This window comes from Arachis hypogaea, chromosome 1, assembly GCF_003086295.3.
Source record: "Arachis hypogaea cultivar Tifrunner chromosome 1, arahy.Tifrunner.gnm2.J5K5, whole genome shotgun sequence".
Taxonomy (NCBI): domain Eukaryota; kingdom Viridiplantae; phylum Streptophyta; class Magnoliopsida; order Fabales; family Fabaceae; genus Arachis; species Arachis hypogaea.
The window spans coordinates 108,070,590-108,093,508 of NC_092036.1; the positions used below are offsets into that span (position 1 = coordinate 108,070,590).

The 22,919-nt window shown below is 37.0% G+C and overlaps 1 protein-coding gene across 7 annotated transcripts; it reads right to left on the reverse strand.

Moving 5' to 3' along the window:
* Nucleotides 1–5,925: 5,925 nt before the first annotated feature.
* LOC112708516 (dnaJ homolog subfamily C GRV2) lies at nucleotides 5,926–22,450 on the reverse strand. 7 transcript variants are annotated; one of them, XM_025760643.3, is made up of 22 exons: nucleotides 21,420–22,450; nucleotides 20,752–20,988; nucleotides 20,510–20,597; nucleotides 20,182–20,390; nucleotides 19,602–19,703; nucleotides 19,464–19,526; nucleotides 17,002–19,236; nucleotides 16,538–16,900; nucleotides 16,128–16,268; nucleotides 15,436–15,828; nucleotides 14,827–15,321; nucleotides 14,127–14,350; nucleotides 13,685–14,029; nucleotides 11,776–12,070; nucleotides 10,888–11,331; nucleotides 10,467–10,812; nucleotides 10,036–10,379; nucleotides 9,494–9,958; nucleotides 9,214–9,338; nucleotides 7,968–8,091; nucleotides 6,598–6,666; nucleotides 5,926–6,438 (listed from the first exon to the last, which is right to left on the reverse strand). In XM_025760643.3, the coding sequence occupies exons 1-22, from the start codon at nucleotides 21,861–21,863 to the stop codon at nucleotides 6,232–6,234; spliced, it is 7,758 nt and encodes a 2,585-aa protein (XP_025616428.1). In that variant the 5' UTR covers nucleotides 21,864–22,450; the 3' UTR covers nucleotides 5,926–6,231. The 7 variants fall into 7 exon arrangements, with proteins under 7 accessions (XP_025616428.1, XP_072058449.1, XP_072058466.1 ...); XM_072202348.1 differs by having other exon boundaries at nucleotides 19,602–19,713; nucleotides 21,420–22,390; XM_072202365.1 differs by having other exon boundaries at nucleotides 19,460–19,526; nucleotides 21,420–22,386.
* Between the last annotated feature and the right edge of the window lie 469 nt (nucleotides 22,451–22,919).

A 22,919-nucleotide genomic window follows, 5' to 3' on the forward strand; every position in this document is an offset into this window, starting at 1 on the left:
GTGTACTGATTTTAAACTTTTGGGTTTTGCTGATGCAGATTGGGCAAGTGATCTCGATGACCGGCGGTCTGTCACAGGCTACTGTGTATATCTAGGAACAAATCTAATTTCTTAGAAGTGCCAGAAACAATCTAAAGTTAGCCATAGTAGCATAGAGGCTGAGTATCGTGCGTTGGCTTCCGTGCAGTCTGAACTTGTGTCACTACAGCATCTTCTCAGTGAACTGGGGGTATCTCAAAAGATTGCTCCAACAATTTACTGTGACAACCAGAGTGCGTGTATGCTTGCAGCCAACCCAGTTCTCCATAGCCGTTGCAAGCATTTGGAATTAGACTTGCATTCATTAAGAGAAATGGTGAATAAGAAAGAACTATTTGTAGTTAACATTCCTGCACTTGATCAAATTGCAGATGTGTTAACAAAACCATTATCTTCTAGGTTATTTAAATTTTTTAAAGGCAAACTTAGGGTCAGTAGTTCACTTTTCCAAAGTTTGAGGTGGGGGTGTTAGTAGTGTAACTGAGAAAGGGTAGCACTTGATATGATAAGTGTGTGTGTGACCCCTGTTTGTATATATAGCAGAAAAAACCTCTTGTACATAGACTTCTAATACAATTCCAAAAAACATTTTCTCTTTCAGTTTCATTTCTCTCACTGAAAACCTAATACTGCAAAAAGCAAAAAGAAAAAATAATACACATTCTATATATGTCCACATTTTTTTCGATGGACTTACACTAACTTTTGGTTGGAGTTAATTACAAAAAGATTTACATGTAACATCGCTCTTGTCATAATCAGAACTCAACATAAGAGGGCCAGAGGGGTGACAATGACAAGAGATGAGCTCCTTTTCCAATAGAGAGCTAATCATCGGCTTAGTACAACAAAGCGATCGAAGAAGAAGGAAAATAACAAAATAAAAGGCTTATTGTGAGTTAGAATGATCTCTTATGATGAGTATAATATAGTAAAATCTAATATTTAAAAAGTGTAACCTATACTAATTGTTTTCCTAATCGCTCTAATACTTTTAATTAGAGCATAAATGGCAATACCACAGTAACCAAGAGGTGCTATGCTAAAAATATATGGCCCAAAAATCCCATGTACATAAAAGAGTAAAACTAGTATTAAAAGTCTAAAACAGGAAGGGTAGGAAGAAAATTACAAGATCATGCACAAGGAGCTAGCGGCCAACGTCCATGATCATATATATACTACACAAGAAGGAAAGAAAAGAAAATCCTTATGTAAAATTGGTTATATAAAGACCTACCAATGCTACAAGTGAAGTATGCTACAATCTAGACCAAACGATGAAGCCTAAAATTGTATTTCACAACTAAGGGATATGGCATACTCAACTAAGCTTTTTAGCCTTTCTTTCACAAATCGAAAGGGAAGTCATAAAACAATTACTTGTTTATTCAACTAGGAAAATGCTCCAAGCAATGCAATGGAGTGAGTCTAAAGCACAAGTTCTTGAACTTGTCTACTTGCCTAATCAACAAAAGTTGTTGAGTGATAAAACTCTGAACCACATCGGTACAATATGTTGGCCACTCTCTTCCCCGTAAAATCTTGAATTGCAGAGTTCTTCACCAACTTTACAATGGTTATATTTACTTCTGATGTAGTAATATAATTATCAAGCACTAGATTGAAATCCAAAAGGTTCCAAATATCCGAATAGATAGTAGAAGTTAATTGAAAATGAAAAAAGACATGATAAGTTGCAATGCTACCTTATCTTGGAATCAAATCATGACAACCCACAAGCAAGTAACAACAACTATAAAAGTTACGGGCAAAATTCCGGGTCATAGCGGTGAAATCGTGCTCCCTGGATAGGCGGCCAAACAAAGGCGTGATGCATAAGAGACTCAACCACCTCCTCCGAGGAGTAGGCACTTTTACTATGGACAGTCACTTGCAAGAAATCTCGCTGCATGGGGGAGGCAGGAAGTTGCAATGCATCACTGAGCACGGAGAGTGTGAAAATGGATATGCAGAGTACAGGAATGTGCTGCTCCATTGTATAACCAAAGAGGAGTGCACACAGCTTCCCATGGCCAAGGTCAAGAATCCTTAATTTAATCGTATCCGATGCATTCAGCGTGGGTCTTATCCCCTCAAAACACTTATCAAGGTATTGAAACAATGCGACACGCCCATTCTGGTTAACCATAAAAGCAGTGACCCTTACACAAACCAAATCATCATTCTTAATTCCTTTTGGGAATTCTGGAGGTTCAGCATACGTGTGTGAAAGGGCAACACTGTAGTCGTTGTTGAGCCCTGGAACGGACACCGCAAATTGAGGTAAAAGAGTACGATACACGTCGCCCCACGTAGCACGTATTAAGCTGAATATATTGTAATCACCATCTGGCTTATCCGTCCAAGACTTGGTTACGGGGTCGAACAAAGTCCAATAGGACTGAGGGGTAAAGAAGGAAGATGTCAACATGATCTTGTCGTGCAGGGCGAACATGTCGCAACAGATAGGATCACTTTCGCCCGGCGGAAAAGGAAGTTTCGGGTAAAATATTTCCCAATTCTTGGTAGCAGCATAAAGAATCATCAGTGTAGGTTGATGGCCTTCGAATTTGGTATCCACATAAAAGTAAACATCACCACAGCCGGAGATGTTTGTGACAAATGATGACTTAAAGGGTACGGATGGCTGATTAAGGGATTCCGTAGGCTTGATTTCTTTCTCCTCAAAATTGAATTCGTAAATTGGAAAGGAACGCCCGTTCCCCCTTGCCCATCTGCGCAACTCGCCCGGCGCCATATAGATCTTGGAGTCGAACTCAAAAGGACACAAATACTCTACTGGTAGTTTCAAATTGAAATAGAACTTTAGTGGAGATAAACAAGTCCAGTCCTTCACCTCTTCTTGTTTCTCCAGATTGCTTAACTTGATCACGAACATGTCTTCCGTTGTCATAAAGCAAAGGTACGATCCATCCATCTCTATCCGCTCTACTTTCCTTCTTTTCGGTTGCGCACCCAATTCCGCCATCTCTCTCTCAACCATGCAATCGTAGTGCGGCGGCAGAGCAGTATAGGGGTACGATTAAATGAGGGCCTATTTATAAATGTACAACGATTACTGAAGAATCTATTATTATATAATTGTTTTTATTTATTTATTTTTTAACTCAATAGAAATAATTTATTATGATAAAATAATTATATAAATTAATTAATTCAATTAAATATTTAAGAGTAAAGTATCGTTTTTGTTCCCAAGGTTTGGGGTAAGTTCCAAAGTTGTCTCTAACGTTTCAATCGTCCTATTTAAGTTCCTAACGTTTTAAAATTGACACAATGTTGTCCTGCCGTTAGGGATCCGTTAATAGAATTGACGGCGGGACAAAATTGAGACGCTTTCGAAACGTTAGGGACTTAAATAGAACGAAAACGTTTGGGGCAAAAACGATACATAAAAATAAATTTTAATTTTATCCTTCAATAATATTAATTTTTACTGTACATAATATTCAATTATTTTTTAAATTATAGTTAATCACATTACTTTCATTCTAAATAAATTAATTTTTTTATAATTTTATTCTTAAAGTAATGTAATTTTTTATAAATAAATAAATTTTAAGTAATGTAATTTTTTATAAATAAATAAATTTTACATTTTCATTCTAAATAATATAATTTTACTTTCATTACTTAATTACATTACTTATAATTTTTTTAACAATTTTACACTTTCATTCTAAATAAATTAATTTTTTATAATTTTACATTTAAATTAATGTAATTTTTTTATAAATAAATAACTTTTACACTTCATTCTAAATAATGTAATTTAACTTTCATTACTTAATCACATTACTTATATTTTTTTTATAATTTTACACTTTCATTATAAATAAATTAATTTTTTTATAATTTCACGCTGAAAGTAATATAATTTTTTTATCAATAAATAAATTTTATACTTTTATTCTAAATAAATAATGTAATTTTACTTTCATTACTTAATCACATTACTTATATATATATATATATATATATATATATATATATATATATATATATATATATTACACTTTATTTCATTCTAATCACATTACATTATTTATTTAGAATGAAAGTGTAAAATTAAAAAAAATTATTTAGAATGAAAGTAACGTGATTAAGTGTAAATGTGATTAAAATAATTGAATACTATGTATAGTAAAAAATTGATATTATTGAAAAATAAAATTAAAATTTATTTCTATCTATCGTTTTTGTTTCCAACATTTTCGTCCTGTTTAAGTCCATAACGTTTCAAAATCGTCTCAATTTTGTCCCGCCGTCAATTTTATTAACGGATCCCTAACGGCAGGACAACATTGAGTCTATTTTAAAACGTTAGGGATTTAAATAGGACGATTGAAACCTTAGGGATCACACAATTTATTATATTTATATTAATCAATTAATTGTAATGCATTATATCGATTATTTTGATTCATTAATTTATAAGATACATAATAAAATAAATAATTTATTACTTATTCTAATTGAATACAATAAATACAAATTAATTTGGTTAAGAAAATTATTGTCTCTTAAGATATTAATTGAATTCAATTATACTAATTATTTGTATCAACTAATGAATTTGATTAATTCTTAAAATATTTATATTTAATTTTATTAAGATAAATATTAAATTTTATTTTTAATATAAAAAATAAAATTTCATTCCTTCTATTTTTCTTTATTCATTATAAAAGATTATATATACTAAAAGAGAAATTCTTTTTTTTTTTTTTATCAAGTACTCTATTACTGAATAATTTTATCGTAATTTGTTTTCCTCCGATAAGGCACTGTTATAAGAAGGAAACTTGTGAACACAAGCCACCATACCCTCCAGCCTCCAATTCGATTATTTGAATGAGCGTCACTCGAAACTATATATGACATGAAGTATTCATGGATCGTAGTGTTAGGCATGCATAAATAAAAAAAGATTTTATAATAAACTTGCTTAAGTTATTTATTTATTTGTATGGTGTATTATAATATAAAATTACTTTAATTTGTGTTGTGTAATAATATAATGATCTAATTTAAATTTTTATTTTAAAATTATATTATAATTCTATCTCATCATTTTTTTCACATATTTTTATTTATTATTATTTAAAATAAATATGATATGAAATTTAAAAAAACAAAAAACTCAATTCATTTTATCATAACCTATCACGGCTTCTGTTTTATTTTCTTCTTATTTATTCAAGCTTTTTTAATTTTTTTTATTAATTTTATTATTTTGATCTGTTATACATTAATTTATTATAACTCTTTACATGTCACATGCTAAATCTTTTCAATATCAAAATTATGTCCCTAATGTACTTAATTTTATTGATTTATTAATCATGTAAAACCAAATTTAATTGTTACAAATCCTAACATCTTACAATACAAAATTTATAAATTTCTTAATTTTTTTTATTAATTTTACGAGTCATTAACATTATAAAGTATGAATTGCTAGAATAAATTACCATTTTATAAATACAAACAATTAGGCATTAAATAAAACTTGAAACCCAAAAGTTTCCAATATAAAATCTAATATATTCACTAAGTAAAACTTTCTTTCACAATTTTCCCTTTAAAATCTTACCAATTAGTAAAACCCAAAAAACAGATCAAGGTGATTTGAAATTGATGTATAGGTGGTTAGTTACATCTTGCATTGAAAAAGTTGCAGTACAATTATTTTCCTCCAGCGCTATTATGATTTTTTCTTAGCTTATCTAGCATACCTAAATTGCTAAAGTGGCGCACGTATGGACCAATCAATTTAAAACTAATGGGAAACGAAAACGTGACAATTTATTTAAGAAAAAAGAAGCAAAAACAATAGACCTATAGAAGAGGGAAAAGGTATGTTGAATCCTTGCCGCAACTGTGACTGAACTTTCACGAAATGCACATGCCTCGCAATTTTCGTAGCAAATTAGTAAATACACCATCCAATTTACAAGGAAAATGGGAGAGAACTTGGGAGAGTTCCTCTTGAAAACAAACGAATAACGAGAGAGAAAAATTTCACATGCTTCAATTTGGGCAACCCAGAAGCATGTAGACAAGAAAACTGTACAGTGTACTATACAGGTGAGTTACAAGTATAGGCATATATATGTATATATGCTCTCCGTCAACCTGATTGAAAAAATGGACTTACTTTCTGTACTATGAGAGTTCTTGCTTTCCATGGAAGTCGGATGTGGATGATGGGGGAGGTCTAGAAGTAGATGACTGCAGTGGAGGTGCAGTAAGGGCATACGTGAGTCTTGACGATGATGAATTCTCGATCAAACCAGCAATTCCAGCGGCTGCGGATTGTGCATTTGAAGGAAGGAAAAGATCATGCCTTTGATCTTTGTATGCACTCCAAACCTATAAGACACGAAAGGAGAACAACATCGTAAATGGTGATTTGGCTGGTATATATTTGCAATAGGCAGACGGCAAAATAGCTGAACCAACATTTGAAGTGCCACTAGGCAAAGCAAAAACAATCATATGAATTTATTAATCCAGATGTGTTAGACTCACGTCAGAATTGTTCAATATTTCTCGGACTTTAGTACAGTGGGCTCCTTCAGTAGCAAAGGCATGCAATACCTGATTCAGCATATAAATGCACCATGTCAGCGTAGATGAACTAACAAAGTCAGCTCAAATCAGTAAAAAATTCTTGCAGAAAGAAATACAAATATTATGGACTCAAATGCAACGATTCTCATTTTGAAGTCGAAAGATTAGACAATCATGATAAGATCCAACTCATTTAACATTAAAATATATGGTAAGAATAAAAAAGGTCCCTCTATCTTTTATCAAAATGATCCCCCGTTTACATAGATCAAGTTAGTCCTCTGTCAGAAAGCCAATTAACGCTACTAAAGGGAATTTGATGTGGAAGGTTATCTGCCGAAGTCGCCAAACATTAGACATGCAAGGTGATTGAATCAATCTGGTTCAGACCAAAATTGATCAAAATCCAACAAATATATAATCCACACATTGTATAATCTTCCTTCCATAACCAATCTCTCCTCCTCCTCCAAGATATAAAACCTTAGAGGGTGTTCACCAGGATATACAACCAAAATGATGATGTAAACATAGTAAAGAAAGGCAGGAATAAGACCGATTATGGCAATCCAATATGTGGAAATCTCAATCAAAACCAGTATACGTCAAACCCCAATCCTTATCAAATGCATGAAACCTAAAACCTAAAGTCTAGCAATCCCTCCCTCCCAATGATGGAATACCCTCTCTGGAAAGAAAAGAAAAGAAAAAAAAAAAGAGTAGAGGAGCTTACCTTGCGATGGCAAAATTGGGAAGGAATTAAAAAAAAAAATTGGATGCTTTTTTGTTATTGTTTTTAAATTGAATTCTTTTAATTACTCCTCCTAATTACTAAGGTTTCAAATCTTGGAGGAGAATGAAAGAGAGCTTGGTTGCAAAGAAATAAAAGAGGGAAGAACACGAAGAAGGTGATGATGCAGTGTGTAAGTTACATGTTCTTTGGGTTTGATCAAGTTGATAGAGACCAAATTGATTGAACCAACTTTGTGCCATCTCAGGCATGCCTAATGCTCTGCCACATTTGCAGTTAACAGTCCACGTTAACAGCAATAATTTGCTATTTGAAGGAAGGACTAACTCGATCTAAGGTAAAAAAAATTGGGAGCAACAACCCTGATAAGTTTTTTGGAAAAATGACCATGTTGATTGTTACCTTTAAAAAAAATGACACAAAACAAAAAGAGAACAGGGGAGTCTTTACAGAAGACCGTTATGATCTACGAAGCAGCTAGGATAATAGTCTTGTATAGAGGGAAATAACATAAACCAAACAAAATATGCAGGACTCATTACTTGAGGAAGAAAAAAATCGATGATGAGACTCTAACCTCAATTGCAAGCACTCTGCCGATAGAAGCTTCAGATTCATTCCAGTTCATTTGAGAACAAAAGCCATTTCTCCCTCCAGCCCTCCAATCAAGCAGACCAAGAAGTACCTCAACAAGACCAACTCTGCATTGTTTGCAAAATTATTGCTAGGGTTAGAGACAAATGTACCTCTCACAACAGTAAATACAAAATATAGCCTTGAAGCATTCACCTCTACAGACAAAATAAATCTCTAGCATAAATTTTATTCATCTCTATTGCATTGAAAGTAGGAATACATTTGAGTCGGTATCCTCGAGATTATGAAATCACAATTGAACTTCCAAGATATATTCATTGGTCACAAAAATTGTTCAACATATTCATAAACGATACAAAATAAGCGATTTGTCAATTATTCAAACAGTCTCATGTTGGAAAGCCAATCCATAGTGTATCACAGGATGCATTGGAATTTACTGGACTTTATATCCAGGTACACCAGGGAAAAGTACACTGAAAGGCTAATTTTATCCACAGATAGAAAAAAATTGTCCCTTGGGCCTTAATAATTATACTCAATGGGGCAAAACCATACCCAATCTAACAATTTGTTAGATCCAAATGGCCGTGTTTGTTTACTATTTCAGAACAATGAAGACAAACACACAGACATACATGCACACAGACAAAATGAATACATGTAACCTGTTTGGTTGTTAAGGCACTAATAAAGAGACATGAGCATATTTGTTATTAGAAACAAATTTTACCTCTAATAAGGAAGAAGTTGTTGGTGATCAACGTGATGGAAAGTGGAATTTTAAAAATTTTGAAGGAAAAAAGTGTAATAAAAATCTGTCGTATCTGATATGTGTCCCAACAATCTGAAAAGATACTAAATATATGTATTTTTTATGTCGTGTGTCAGCACATCCTTCGTAATTTGTGTCTTATTAAACCATTAATGGACCTATGTCACTGTGTCCATGTCTTTGATGGACATGGATAACAACCAAACACAGCCAATCATCACAAAAAAAATAGCAGAATTTTATGATCAGAATTATTAAATGTTATACGGACTATGGAGATTAGAGTTCAAAACAAGCTACACGACCTTCCACACAAGCACATCCAACTTCCTCCTATTTAAATTATTTTTCCGATTAGCATAGAAGTTTTTATTTTATTTGCATTTTTTGGCAGTTTTAATCTCCCAAGTAGAAAATATTCGAATGATATAAAAAACTTGAAGGTACTCACTTAAGTCCTTGTGCAACAAGAGCATCCCTTGCTCGGTTTCCAGCAACCACAACACGCTTTAAGGTCTCGAGAGCTAATATGCTTCCACCTTGCCACCCTATAGCTTTCATTAACAGTGGAACAACCTGGAAGAAGAAATTTGAGAGGGAAAAGAATATATATATATATATATATAACTTCGTTTTATATTAATATATATAAAGGTAATCTAGCTCACATTCTCCTCTCTGTCTCCCACAGTAAATACATTTGAGACATTCCAGAATATGTAATCTCATACCTGAGGGGTTCCTACACTTGTTGCTGCCATAGCTTCTGCACATGTGGTACTAGCTGCAAGTTGATGCAAGACACGCAAACAACTCAACCGCACACGTTCTTGAGGAGTTTGTGTGTGCTCTGTTGATCCATTATCAGGGTCATATGTTTTATCTGCATTTTTTCCAATATTTGCATCACCTGATGACATTGTTTCTCGCCTTCCCTCAAATGCAACAGCAGCAACTAGTTTTGGGACATATCCAAGATATCCAACGTGATCTGCTAGTGCAGGATGAACACGAAGCAATGAAACTAATGCAGCTGATAGAAGCAAAGGCAACTCTGGGTCAACAACCTGAGTGTCATAATGTGTGGCAGCAATGGATGACAAATACTGATCTAGAAGGCCTTCCAAGAATCTTTTAGGATTTCTCAATGGAAATTTGGGATCTTTCAAAAATAGACGAACATAGATGCCACCAACCTGAATCAAAACAAAACTTGATTCCACTCCACAAAATAACAAAAAAAAAAGTCTAAATTATATTTATTAGGTCATACCTGTGGCTCATCTCTCATTTCCTGCTGCCCAGATGCCTGCTCAGGTACATCCCAATCAACAACACGGCCTTTCACCTGCTCCCGATATAATTCTGATGCCATGGTTGAAATCTGTGCAGACAAAGAAGCTGCCATTGCTGGCGTCCACACAAGTTCTGGTGTCTCAGTAGTCTGCTCAAGCGCAACAACAACAGCTTCACCAGGTCCATCCCTAATTACTGATACAAGGCCATCTGGAAGAAACCTTGCAAGTGTTATAGCAACTCTTGGACCGTGCATTGGTTGCCCAACAAGTTTCCCCAACAAGGAGGCTGCCATAGCTCTTTGTTGGAGTGGAATTTCTTCTGTATGAACGATTTTTATCATCAGCATTTAACAATCTGCAAACCTTCCAGGAATGAGGAAAAAATATAAATCAATTAAGTTCTTACCTTTCAAAGGCAACAGTAGTTCAAGAATGTAGACAACACCACCATGCTTGGCAGCTGCCCAGGCCAGTTCAGGTGTACTTGCCAATGCATAGAGAACATGGAGAGCCCCTTCACGACAACTTGGGGATGAGTGAAGCATTTGTAGTAAAACAAGGAGACTAGATCCATCTGCAACCATGGCTTGCAAACAAGGAGCATGTGCCGTCAAGAGTGACAGCACTCCTAAACAAAGTTGAGGGATGTTGCTGTTTGATGTTTCAGGGACAGAAAAGCATTCAAAAAGAGGCAGTAACTTGTCTTTATTGGAAAATATGGATGCCAAATTTGGATTATTAGTCAATAGGTTCTGCAGAAAATAAGATAGATTAGTCAAACATGCTCAGAAAGTATTACAAACAAGTAAAGCTGTTAAGCAATTAACCTGTAGGGAGATCAATGCGGAACGGAGACTTTTAACTAGCTCGGCTTCTTCCTTCCCAACAACTTGCTCCTCGGATATTGTGCTAGAATTATCTAGGACAGGCTGTTCACTCACAAATCCATCAACAGCATCCTCATAATTCTGAGCAGGAGAAGAGATGCCATCAACATATTGATCAGCATCCTCAAAAGGATGGTTGTGCACAACATAAGATATAAAATCAACTAGAGCAACACAAAAAGCTTCTGGTTCACTAATTTCAAATTCTGGCTGATCATTGTAGACCCTCAAGTAAACATTGCCAATGAACAATTCCTTTGATAGTGCTTTATAGGCAAAGTCATGTGAGTCTCTGATATCGTATGAACCATCAGGACCTTGAGCTGCACGCTGCTGATCCACAAATTTCAGCAGCTCTCCCCGTGTTGAAGAATTCCATATAATCTGAAAAAGTAGATTACAAAATAAAAACATAGTATTAATGCAGTAATCTTAGAAGCAGAACAGCAGCATTTTAAACCAAGCATAATTGATAATGGATTGTCATTAACCACCATAACCAGTCAGCATGTAACCCTACTTTCGTTTTCAGGTTTTTTCCCACCAGGGGCAGGGCCCCAGCGGGATGAAATGGAGGATGGGCCAAAAAAAATTGAAATTCTCGCTACTGCAGCCATGAATTACGAGTATGTTATCTGCTTATTTGCACATTTTGGTACAAGAAATAGAATTACTTAACCAGATTCCAAATAGGAACAGAAGCTACAACCAAGCATATATTTGTATTTTACTTTTAACAGACTCGGCCTTCAAAGTATGTTCAATAACCTGTACAAAAGGAGATAGATTAAAACCTAGCTAGAAAGAGAGTAGTGGGTGGGGACCCACCTCTGGAGACTCCAGGTTTGCATTCAACTTGGACAGCAAATCTTTAGGTAATTGGTCTCGTAACATGCTAGAAAGCTTAGGTGTTAGCAAAACTCTGAGGGCATTTGCTGCCGCCCGATTGTAAGGAGTTGAGCTCTCATCACCACACAAACCACTGAGCCTTGACAGAGCCTGGGCTGCCCGTATGGCATGCATGTTTTTGGCAATTTGAACACTGGCACCAACACCATGTGATTCTGTTGCATCCGGTTCTTCAGCAGTTGCATCATACTGAAGCAGCAGCGGCAATAGGTACCTATCATGGACCATGGACCATACTAAATGACTTAGTCCAACAAATATTCTGTGAGCATATAACATAACTGGAACAGTCATTTTCTGAAATTAACACAAATATGTACTGTCCACATATACAAGTTCATTAGGTATCCACAGCAGAAAAGTCATCACTTGATCAAAAGGATTAACCGACATACATTAAGGAATGAAAACCACACAGGTCAACCACTTTTTTTTTCCAGGGGATAAAAGAAGAACTTCATTTTATCAGGACAAGGATAATACAAATTGTTGTGTGAGTGGGTTGGGGGGGGGGGGTTTGGTAAGGGATCCCCTATACAAAAGCAAAGGCAAAAAAGGTTTAGATTTATCTGTAAAGCATAGCTTTTCCAATCTCTCAACATTGCCACAAAAGTTTTGCCTCTTTTCTACTACGAACCCAACAAACCTAGTCAATAGAAATCAGTCAAGGATTAAACAGTGCACACAGCATTCATCAAAGATGATAAACAAATTGCTCCACAAGAAAACAGCTACTGGGCAATGCAAAAAAAGATATGAATTTGACTCTGAGCTTGTCTCACACATAACACACATCTAGCCTTATGTGATTTTCAAACCTGCAACAAGACATTGGCATTAGCTATGTTAAGCACAGCTGACCCATATAAAAAAATTGAATTTAGAGGAAGCTTGGGACTTACAAATGGGTTTGTCTAGACCAAAGTTGTGATAGAGGAGTGAGTAAAAATTGGAAGAGAGAATTACAGCTAAAACTACCAGAGGAATCAAGAGACAATATCCTTTTGTCAGGGGTTAGAAGACAAAGAAAAATCATCAAGGATACCTAAGAGAGCCAAAAGTTGAAATGATTCTCTATCATTAAGGTTAAGAAAGAAATGGAAGTCCCAAGAGGAAGAGGAACCCAGGATCAAATTGACAATGATAAAGACAAGGAAAGGCTAGGTTTAAATGGTCTGCCAAAACCCACAAAAATTATGATAATACTACAAAATAGAATAGCTAGAAAATTCCAAACTAGACACAACTCTAATAACATAAAAATGATAAGAAAGGGAGATAGTATGATCCCTCAATAAATTATCATCGAATTATAACTAGACTAACATACAGCATTCCCTTTATAGCTCCACCGATATAGGAGCGGACAGATCATTTTAAAATAGTGGCCAAATAATATGCCAGGCATTTCTCAAAAAAATAACCATTCTAGTACATAAGTACTTTTGGTATTATCTGCTCCAACAAGAGCGCACACATGAAACATCTTTGTCATGTATGGATGAACGTAGTAAAACGGGTTTTGAACCCAATCAGATGTTGAGATTAGTTTCATAAGTAATATATATTAAGCTTTGAAAATTAAGACTTTGCAAAATCTAGAGAGCTTAGTAGATAGCTGTTTACAGAACTACTTTCATACACAGTAAATTTTCATGTAATGGTAAAGCTCATATTACTCAATAAGTACTTAAGCTATTTGGCGACACAGGCACACAAAAACACTAAGTTTGCCAACTAAGCCTAAATTCACATGGAACATCCTCCTGCATACCTATAGTTGAGAGATAAATACCAAGCATTTTATCAAAAAAATTAATTGACATACCATAAAACACCAGCCCTCAATAAAGCATCCTGCAATTCAGATGAAACAGAAACATTGGCAATAGTCTGTAGAGCAGCATCAACAGCTCCTGGTACAAGCTCAAACTCAGTGCAGTGCACAATGTCTGGAACTAGCCCAGAAAACTCGAGTATCTCAGATCTGGCAGCCTCAAATTGACTAAGAACTGAAAATGTTCGCATGATGTTTGTAACAATAATGGCAGATGGTTCATTTCCAGGAGTAGATGGCTGAACAACATACATGCAACGGGAAAGAAGGGTTGCAAGAAGTTGCACTCCTCCATCTCTCACCAGCTCTTCTCCATTCAGTGAAGAAGATGCACATCTAGCCACAATAAAAGTCAATGTGCAGCATGAGTTAGAATGGTATTCAAAATATTTTAGAAAATAGTGAAGCCAATATGAAAGAAAATGGAATTTACGTCAGCCAAACAAGCTCTGATGCTGCAACAAGAAGAGGTGCTCTATCTGAAGAAAGAAAATTGTTATCATCCTTGTCCACAGTAACAGCACTTAACAACATGGGATAGCCAGCATATTTGAATGGCTCCAATATGTCTCCATATCTTCTGTATAAAATGCATTGCCCCTTCAACAAAAGAAGCAATCTCCAAGGCTGAGGACCTTGCAATCCTTGCATTGTAGCCTAAGATACAGTCCACAAAAGGTAAATATTTTCAGTGAATTAGAATATAAAAATATACTGTTGCAAGCAAATGATATTATATCGCATAAATTCACTGTAAACATCCACCCAAGAAGCAAAATGAAATTTTAACATACATCATGATTTTGCCACCCCAAATCTGTGCATGCATATAACTAAGCCTGTCTATAGCTGGCTTGCAAAAGGAGAAAAGAAGAACAAAACAACAGCATATGCATCTACAACACACTCCCAATCTGAGTGACAAGGGGCTATCACACCATTTCTCACACTAAAGAAAGTACATGGACTTGTTTGCATGATTAATATACTTACATATCAAAAATTAAGAAGTTAAGACAACAAAACATGTCCCCATGGCCTTTGAAGACTTCAAAATAACTAGAGTTTGTCCATAAGTGACTTCTATTGACATATGAATCCAAATAAGCTTGTAACATGCAAACTATGTTTACCTGGAGGCGTTCATAAGCCTTCTGTATAGCAAGAAACTTCTCCCTTCCTTCAGGGTTTTTGTCAGGATGATATTTCATAGCAAGTTTTCGATATTGTCGCTTTAACTTTTCCTCGTCAATATTTTCAATTTGCTTTGATAAGCTAGATGTTTCATCTGATACCTCCAAAGAATGCTTTTTATTTACAGCATCACCAGATACATCCTCCAAGGATATTTCAAGGATCTTGCAAGCTGCTTCTTCAGAAAGATCCATAGGTTTTCTCGTCAACTCTTCACGCCACATTACAAGTAAAGACTGCAGAAACTCTACATGCTCAACAATAGGCCAATTTGGAAAGCGGATCTCATCGCATAGATTCCTCAGGTAATAACGATGACACCACATTTCATCTCTAAGTTCAGGGTATGTAACTGGAGGCATTGGAGCATAGTCATATAAAACATGGCAATGCTGTGACAATTTCTGTGGAAAATCACCAAGGTGTTGCAAAACCTGATACAGTGAACAGGGATATATTGAACCCGCATGAACAATATCGGAAAGGTAGTTTGGGAAGTACACTTGTATTCTATTAAAATATACACATCAGATCTTAATTTGTAATACCTGACGTATTAAATTTTCTGCCCTCATTTTATGAGTCCATATTATCTCAGGAGTGTCAGAATCTGATACCATTGCTGCAGCAAATGCTGCTGGACCACTGCGCTCCAATACATACAACAAAGATTCAGGAAGAAGTCCACCAAGAACACTACGTTTTGCCAAAGGCAATGAAGTTGAAACCGCAGCCTCTTCGCCACCATGAAATGCTTGGTGGACATGGGTGACGGCAAACAGTTGCCCAATTGAAAGTAGATTAGATCCTGGATAAGCCAGTGCAAAATAAAATGCACCGGTGCTGTATAGACGTATCATGGCTTTGGGATTCCTGGTAACAATGGCCTTCAACAATGCAGCAGCTGCCTCAACAATACTTGGTTCCCCAGAGAGAATGGCCTGAATTCATAAAACAACCCACCCCCAACACACACACAACGAAAGAGGGAAAAAGTGAAAAGAAAAATAAAAACTAGAATAAAATATTATATTAATGAATTATTGGAAGGGTAGAAAATACTAAAAATCAACTGAAACCATACTATCACATAGCAAACAACTTGAAAATATGATAAAGTTAACAAGCAATGAGACAATTCCTATCATCTTTGAGAAAGAAATTTTATTATAGCAGTAGTATATCAGAACAAACATATTTTGATACATGGCCAAATAATAAGAAAAAACCTTTAAAGTACCTGTGCAATGTGAGGAAGGCAACGTGGACTTGACAAGATTCGTTTTACTCTAGGAGTTGGAGTAACAATTTCTCCAGCATCATCTAAATCTGAATGTGCAGACACCATGCTATGCAATATGGACAAAGCTGCATCTCCAACCTGAAGGCAAGAACCATTGTCAGGAAGGTACCATGAAAATATAATGAAAGCATAAATAAGACATATACATGTTCCAAGAGAAATGACATCTTTCCAGCTAGCAACATGCCAATTTTCAGAAGAATATAACAGGCACAGAAACTTTAGGTTTAAAAAAAATTGTGGCAGACAAGAAATAATAAAGAATTCGAGATAGAGAAAAATATGTACAGAACAATTGATGTTTATATGAATATAACATTATCTTCCACCAAAGATGGTGACTCTACCTGAGGTGGGGTAAGGACAGGAACTCTAAGGGCAAGTGCCCAGCGAAGCTCACGAATATCACGCAACTTCTTCCAATCTAGCATCCCAGAGGCCCAACACCTTGTTGTCCAATCAATAGCCTTCTTGGACCATAACCTTCTAATAGCATCTTTTTCCACAGGTCCAATTTGAGCACCTTCTCTGTCGATATACATCCATTCCTTGAGTGGCTCCATGAAAGCCGTAGCAGCAATCAAATTTGATTGCAAAGGAATAGCTGTCCTCTCCGAAGCTTCATGGACCACTGTAAGAAGATCGACAGCTAATACACAGCCTCCAACTAGAACACAAGCCTCTACATTAGCTAAATCCTTCATCAAAGCCTGAAATTGAGTTAAATTAACTTTGAGTAGAGCTAGTAAAGTGGAATCACCAAAAGGAAAGAGAAAACAAGAAAGAATAAGTAGATTAAATTTACAATGACCTTCAAAAGAAAAAGAAGTCTGTGTCTCAGAGCTCTGTCATCTGTCCTATCCAGGAGAACGGTAATGTGAGCAGTGCCTGAAAAAGGACCAACGGTCTTGTAGTGCTGCTCATATACAATTGCCATTGCCCTTGCACAAAGCTCTCTCACTGATGAACCACCACCGCCACCAAAACCATCTAGTCTACCCATATCACACCAATCATCTGATGCACCTAGTTCATCAGGAACAGCCCCATCTACGGTAAGCCCTGTGTCTGCATCACATAAAAAACGATGGTAAAGTGCTCTAAAGAAAGCATCTGGATCACGCAACGGGAAGTCTTGTGCCCTGCCACCACTGCCACTCTCAAGCAGGAGACGCAGATAATATTGGCCCACACAAACTTCTTTTGACAGGCTTGGGTAACGAACGGAAAATTCAGCATAGTTCCAAGATATTTGCGGGACATTCTCAATCCCTGTTGCCATTTCAAGGATAGCACCCCCAGGAACAATATCTTCAGTACGCTCTTTTTCAACATCTAGTTTATGGACTTCAGCTTGCAAAGATTCTCTTAACTCTTGCCTAGTACGCTCATTCCAAATCAAATCTGCACGATTGTGATCAAGACCAAACGCTCGCCAGAATTCAGGCCAGTTACATAGAAGCCGACCAGAACCCACGGGAGTGTTCTCCACCACAACTTGAGCAGGAGCTGGAACATCTGCATTCTGCAAGCCAACTGCATTGCCATCAGGAGCAACTGAATTTGATAAATCAGGTACCGTTGCTTCATTTGAGTTTGCAGATGGACAAGTAGCCGAAGCAACAACAGTTGAATACCCATTTTGTGTGACTGCTGTAGGAGATCCACTGGACAAATTTTCATTAGTATGAACAACAGAAGATTGAATATCTGAAGCCTGTCCAGAGCTTGGCTCAAGAGCAGCTCTATGGTAGTTGTCTGAGCCCCTAACAATGGCACTCCCTGTCTGTCTACCCGAATCTGAAACATCAAAATTATTAGCTGAAGCGAAGGGTTGTTCTTGAGAGGTTAGTCCTCTCCCGATGCGACTTTTCCTCTGCTGAAGTAAGCGTCTTTTTCTTCTCCCAATTGATGACTCCTCTTGATTCGTTTCTTCATCTTGAACTCCATCAGAGCGTGTATGCAAATAAGCAACAAGTCCGGGAGGCAGAATTCGAGACAATAGCTCCAAAGCAGGTTGATAGGAATCCGCCCAAAGAGCAACAAGTTGTCGACTAACTTCACGGCGTTCACCAGCAGGAAGGAAAAAAGCGTGCAATAAATGCCTCAACAAAGCACCATCACGCAGAGAAGCCTCTCGCATGGACTCCGCAGCAATAGCATCTTCTTCAGCAATTGATCGCATAATAACAGCTACTGTTTCTCTAACACTTTCGGCAGGATGACCAAATAGTGCAAACAAACGACGCTTTAACCCAGCAACTTGGCGCAACAACTCAACAAAAACATTATATTGAGTAGTTTCCCCATGTGGATCACAAATCATAGCCTCGAGCACTTCAACCACAGCCATTGACAGCAAAGGTGATACTGACATAGGCTTCAATCTGTTGACAAGAATAATGACATAACTCTGATTAGCAAACAATACTGACTTCGTATGCATGATTGTTGCATGCCACTCTCCTTTAGAATCCATCACATTAGCATCACCAGGCCCACCACCAATGAGTGCTGCAACAAGCCCGGCAGCTTCCGATGCAACGCCCTCTGAACCATTTCTAAGCAAACCCATTATCCTTCCAACTGCTGCTGGAAAAGACATCACGTGTGATGCGGCGCTTCTTGATGCAAGTAGTCGATGTAAACAAGCAATAAAACCCATCACAGTTGCAGCAGCTTTTGGTGACGGGGGTGGCAAAGGAGGAGATTCTGGAGGAAGATTTGGGGCCGCAGGAAGCATAGTAATCAAGGCCATCAAGGTAACCTCTGGCACTTCAATGTTTAAAGGCACACCACTAAAAGGTATACATGCATTGAACTCCCTTATTCTTCGCCATAGTTTAGCTCTTGATCCAGGAATGGAACCACCTTCAGCAACAGCATCCTTGGCAGCAGCTGCTAAATGTTTCAAATGCATTGCAGCACTTTCAGCATCAGCAACTGGCTTTTGCTGACCATATTGCAAATAAACTCTTCCACAGGGAGGATCAATCCGGTGACCAGGCATTGTCAGCCTTGGCAATACAGGTATGGCACATTGACCCTGCACAAAACATCAAAAGTCAAAGATGCACTTAGACAATGCAGGATTTCTTTATTTTGGAAAATAAAAATATACCATATAGCCATTTGCTTCAGTATGGTAAAATGTTTAAAATTGATATCAAGATTCTAAGCAATTAAACTAGCAAATGAACTGCCATACTTTACTTCCATCTATACATGCCATAGTAGGAAAATTCTTAACCAAGATGAGATACATCTACCTACTTCAGTTTGAATTGCATCACGAACAGCTGCAAGTAAGCTATCGCGAGATGTGCTTGCATAAACCTACAATCAGTACCATACAAATGAGAAATTTCAGAGCATAAAATTTCATAATTGCAGTAGCGTAAGATTGCTTACATGGATAGGACATCCATCACTGAATTCAACTGCAAACATCTGGGGTTCTTCAGCAAACCGAACAAGGGCGCTTACTGAAGACAAAGGACGAACAGTAACAGCCTGCACACATCTAGTGAAAATTCTCAATATATGATATAAGCTTTCCAAGTAAAAATCATCTTACATGCAGATAGAAATGTACTGATATAAAGCAGTTCAGTCAGATATGTATAAAGACTACATAAAACTATTGATATACACAAAACTGTACATTAATTGAAGTTGTATAAAACTTCCATTCTTCCATAAATTCTATTTTGCCCTGGACAAAAAAAGAATGATGTTGCTTGCTACATGACAACTTAAATATGTAGGCCCCTAACAATACACAAAATAGGTGATCAACAAATCTGCATGTACTTCAAATTATAAAAAGCTGATACTGTTTGTGTTACTCTAGATAAAATCAGAACTAAATTCCAGAAACTAGTTGTGCAACTCAATGCATACATTCTTGTGTCAGAAGTTGATAGATTTCCCAAAGCATTTACACACATTTTTCTATATTACTAGTTGTCTTAACAAATGCGTCACTTACTTCGTAATTCTCAGGACGCCTTTCCACGAGTGACACCTTTGTAAGAATGAGCTGTCGAGATACAGCATCACCATGTTCACCAAGTCCTCCTTTTGGACCAACTCCTAAGCTCAATCCTGGAACATTCAGAGTTCCATGGGCAGCAGAACGCAACCTAGTTACAGACCAACCTCCCAAAGGGGTATCTTCGGCTCCAACTGCCTCTTTTGCTGCATTAGATTTATACGCTTAAGGTTAAAAAAAACAAAAACAAAAGAAACTCACTACAGGCAATAAATAATTCAAATGTGGAAGGAAGATTAATGATGTTATAATTATAACTGGATACCCCTTTGTTTTATATACTCAGAGATTGTAAGAGTTTGGGAATTCTCCACAGACAAGGACAACCCAACAGTGGATTTTGCAGTTTTTGTCTGCAATAAAAATTACTGTTACTACTGCTGATGTTAAGTTGTGTTACAAGACAATACATAAACCATCGCATTATCTCAATATCAAATGGTAACATGAATTAAGATGCCAAAATCTAGGAGAACAATTGTTTAGGCTTAAAGAACGTCATCATACCAAGTTCGCAATAATAGCTGAATTTGTGCACCCAGAGGCAGCTTGGAAAGCTTTAGATTTCCTTCCATATAAAGGGCAAAGGATAAAACCACTCCCATGATTAACATTTTTCTTACCAAATGCATCACAAAGAATAATAATTGCAGGAGAATCCATGTCTCTAAAATCCAAGCACCAGCGAAGGTCACCAGATTTTGTGTCAATAAGTTCAACACCAACATAGGTTATCTTAAGTTTCTGTAAGTGTCAAGAGTCATACAAAGATAATTAGTTTCACATATACATTTCTTTTCCTGTTATTTTCTTTGCATTTTTGTACAGCGAGGCTCATCACACACTTTATCAAGCATACAAAAATTCAATCAGATTTTTTGAAAAGCATCAGCAACTCATCCTAACGTGTTCTATCCCCCCCCCCTTTTTTTTTTTCTGTTTTTTCTCTTTCGGGGCCTTCCCTCCCCCTACATATCAAATCGTTGTCGTCTAAATTACTTGAAAAATGCAAGACACGTGCCCATCCTCAAACTTCACCATAACCAGCAGCTAAAAATATAAAACATATGATGACTAAAAACCAACAATCATACACCCTTCACCATCCCAATGAAGATGCAGCCATGCATTACACCAAAAGTAGCAACCAGAACAGCGTGTCCAGGATAACTTACAAATGGGACCCATTGAGACGCCCGCCGTCGAAGATGCAGCACCGGGAACTCAGCCACCGGCGCCAACCTATTCCACCTTATCCGATGCATCTCTGTCAGAATACTCGCCCTATACCTCGACGAGAACTTTATCGCCTTGAACTTCCCCCTTCCATCGGTTCTCACGCTCACACTGAACTCATTCGAATTATCGTCACGTCCAAGGACCGGCGCGGCACCCTCGAAATCAGTGGCGACGTCGTATGAGTTCGTAACAGAGAGCGAGGACGGGTCGAGCGTGACAATGGAGACGCTGGATATGCACAGTATCCGCTTATACCGGCCGCGCCAGGAGTGCTTCACGACCATGTACCGGCAGAGGTACTCGGGCTCCTCGAGTGGAGCTGGTGCGGCAGAGCCGGAGGAGGAGCGCGCGGCGACAGCGCCAGCGGAGGCAGATTCCATGATGGGCGGAGGACGGAGGTGGACGGGGCGGTTGAGATCGGAGGCGTAGCTGGTTACGGATTCGACCTGGGGGAGGTAGGCGAGAGTGGGGACACGTGGCGCATGCTGAAGGCTGCTGAGGAAGGACCAGAATCCCTGCTGCTGATGCTGATGCTGCTGCTGCCGCGAGGAGTAGTATAATAGTGCTGCCGCCTCCGCCGGGGTTCGGTGAGGCCGAGACTGATTTGCCCCCAGCTCTGAAAATTTGGGGAGAGAGATTTTACATTCAATTCGGTCGTTTTCAGATCGAATCGAAAACCCTAACTAATCTGCGATTGGTTCAGCGAATGCGAAAATCATCCGAATCGGAATTAAGGGACTGGAGAATGGGAGCGGATGTTTATGCAGGTGAATCAGAGAAACCGCATGGCGAAAATTGAATCCAAGATAGAGATCAAGGAGGAGTTTTGCCGAAACGGAGCGAAACAGAGAGAGAGAGTCGTGGAAAGAGGGAAGGATAGCGATGATCCCCCGCACCGCATCTGACTACTTAGGATGACGTGGCGTGTTCTTATTTGTCAACACCGAAACCGACTTTGCGAGTTAATACTTTCACATTTTGTGATATTTCATTTTAATTTACATTTACTATTAAGAAGAAAAAAAAGAATTTAGAGAGGGATTTTTTATTTATATAAATTAAAAAATTTTATTAATTACAGATTTATATCATTTCCAGTGTTTTTATCAAAATACATTGTATCTTATATTTCGTTTACAATATAAACAAAATAATTTTAAACGTATTTTGTTTACACGGTAAATGAAATATGAGAAAAATTTTAAACACGTATACGTAGAAATACATGGAGTAAATCAATTTTTATGTATTACGTGTGTACCCATGATACGTGTTTAAAATTTTTTTCATATTTCGTTTACAACATTCAAAATTATTTCGTTTACACTGTAAACGAAATATAAGATAGAATGCATCTTGTTAAAAACGCTAAAAATGATATAAATCGGTAATTAATAGAATTATTTAATTTATGTAAATACTAAATAGGGACACTT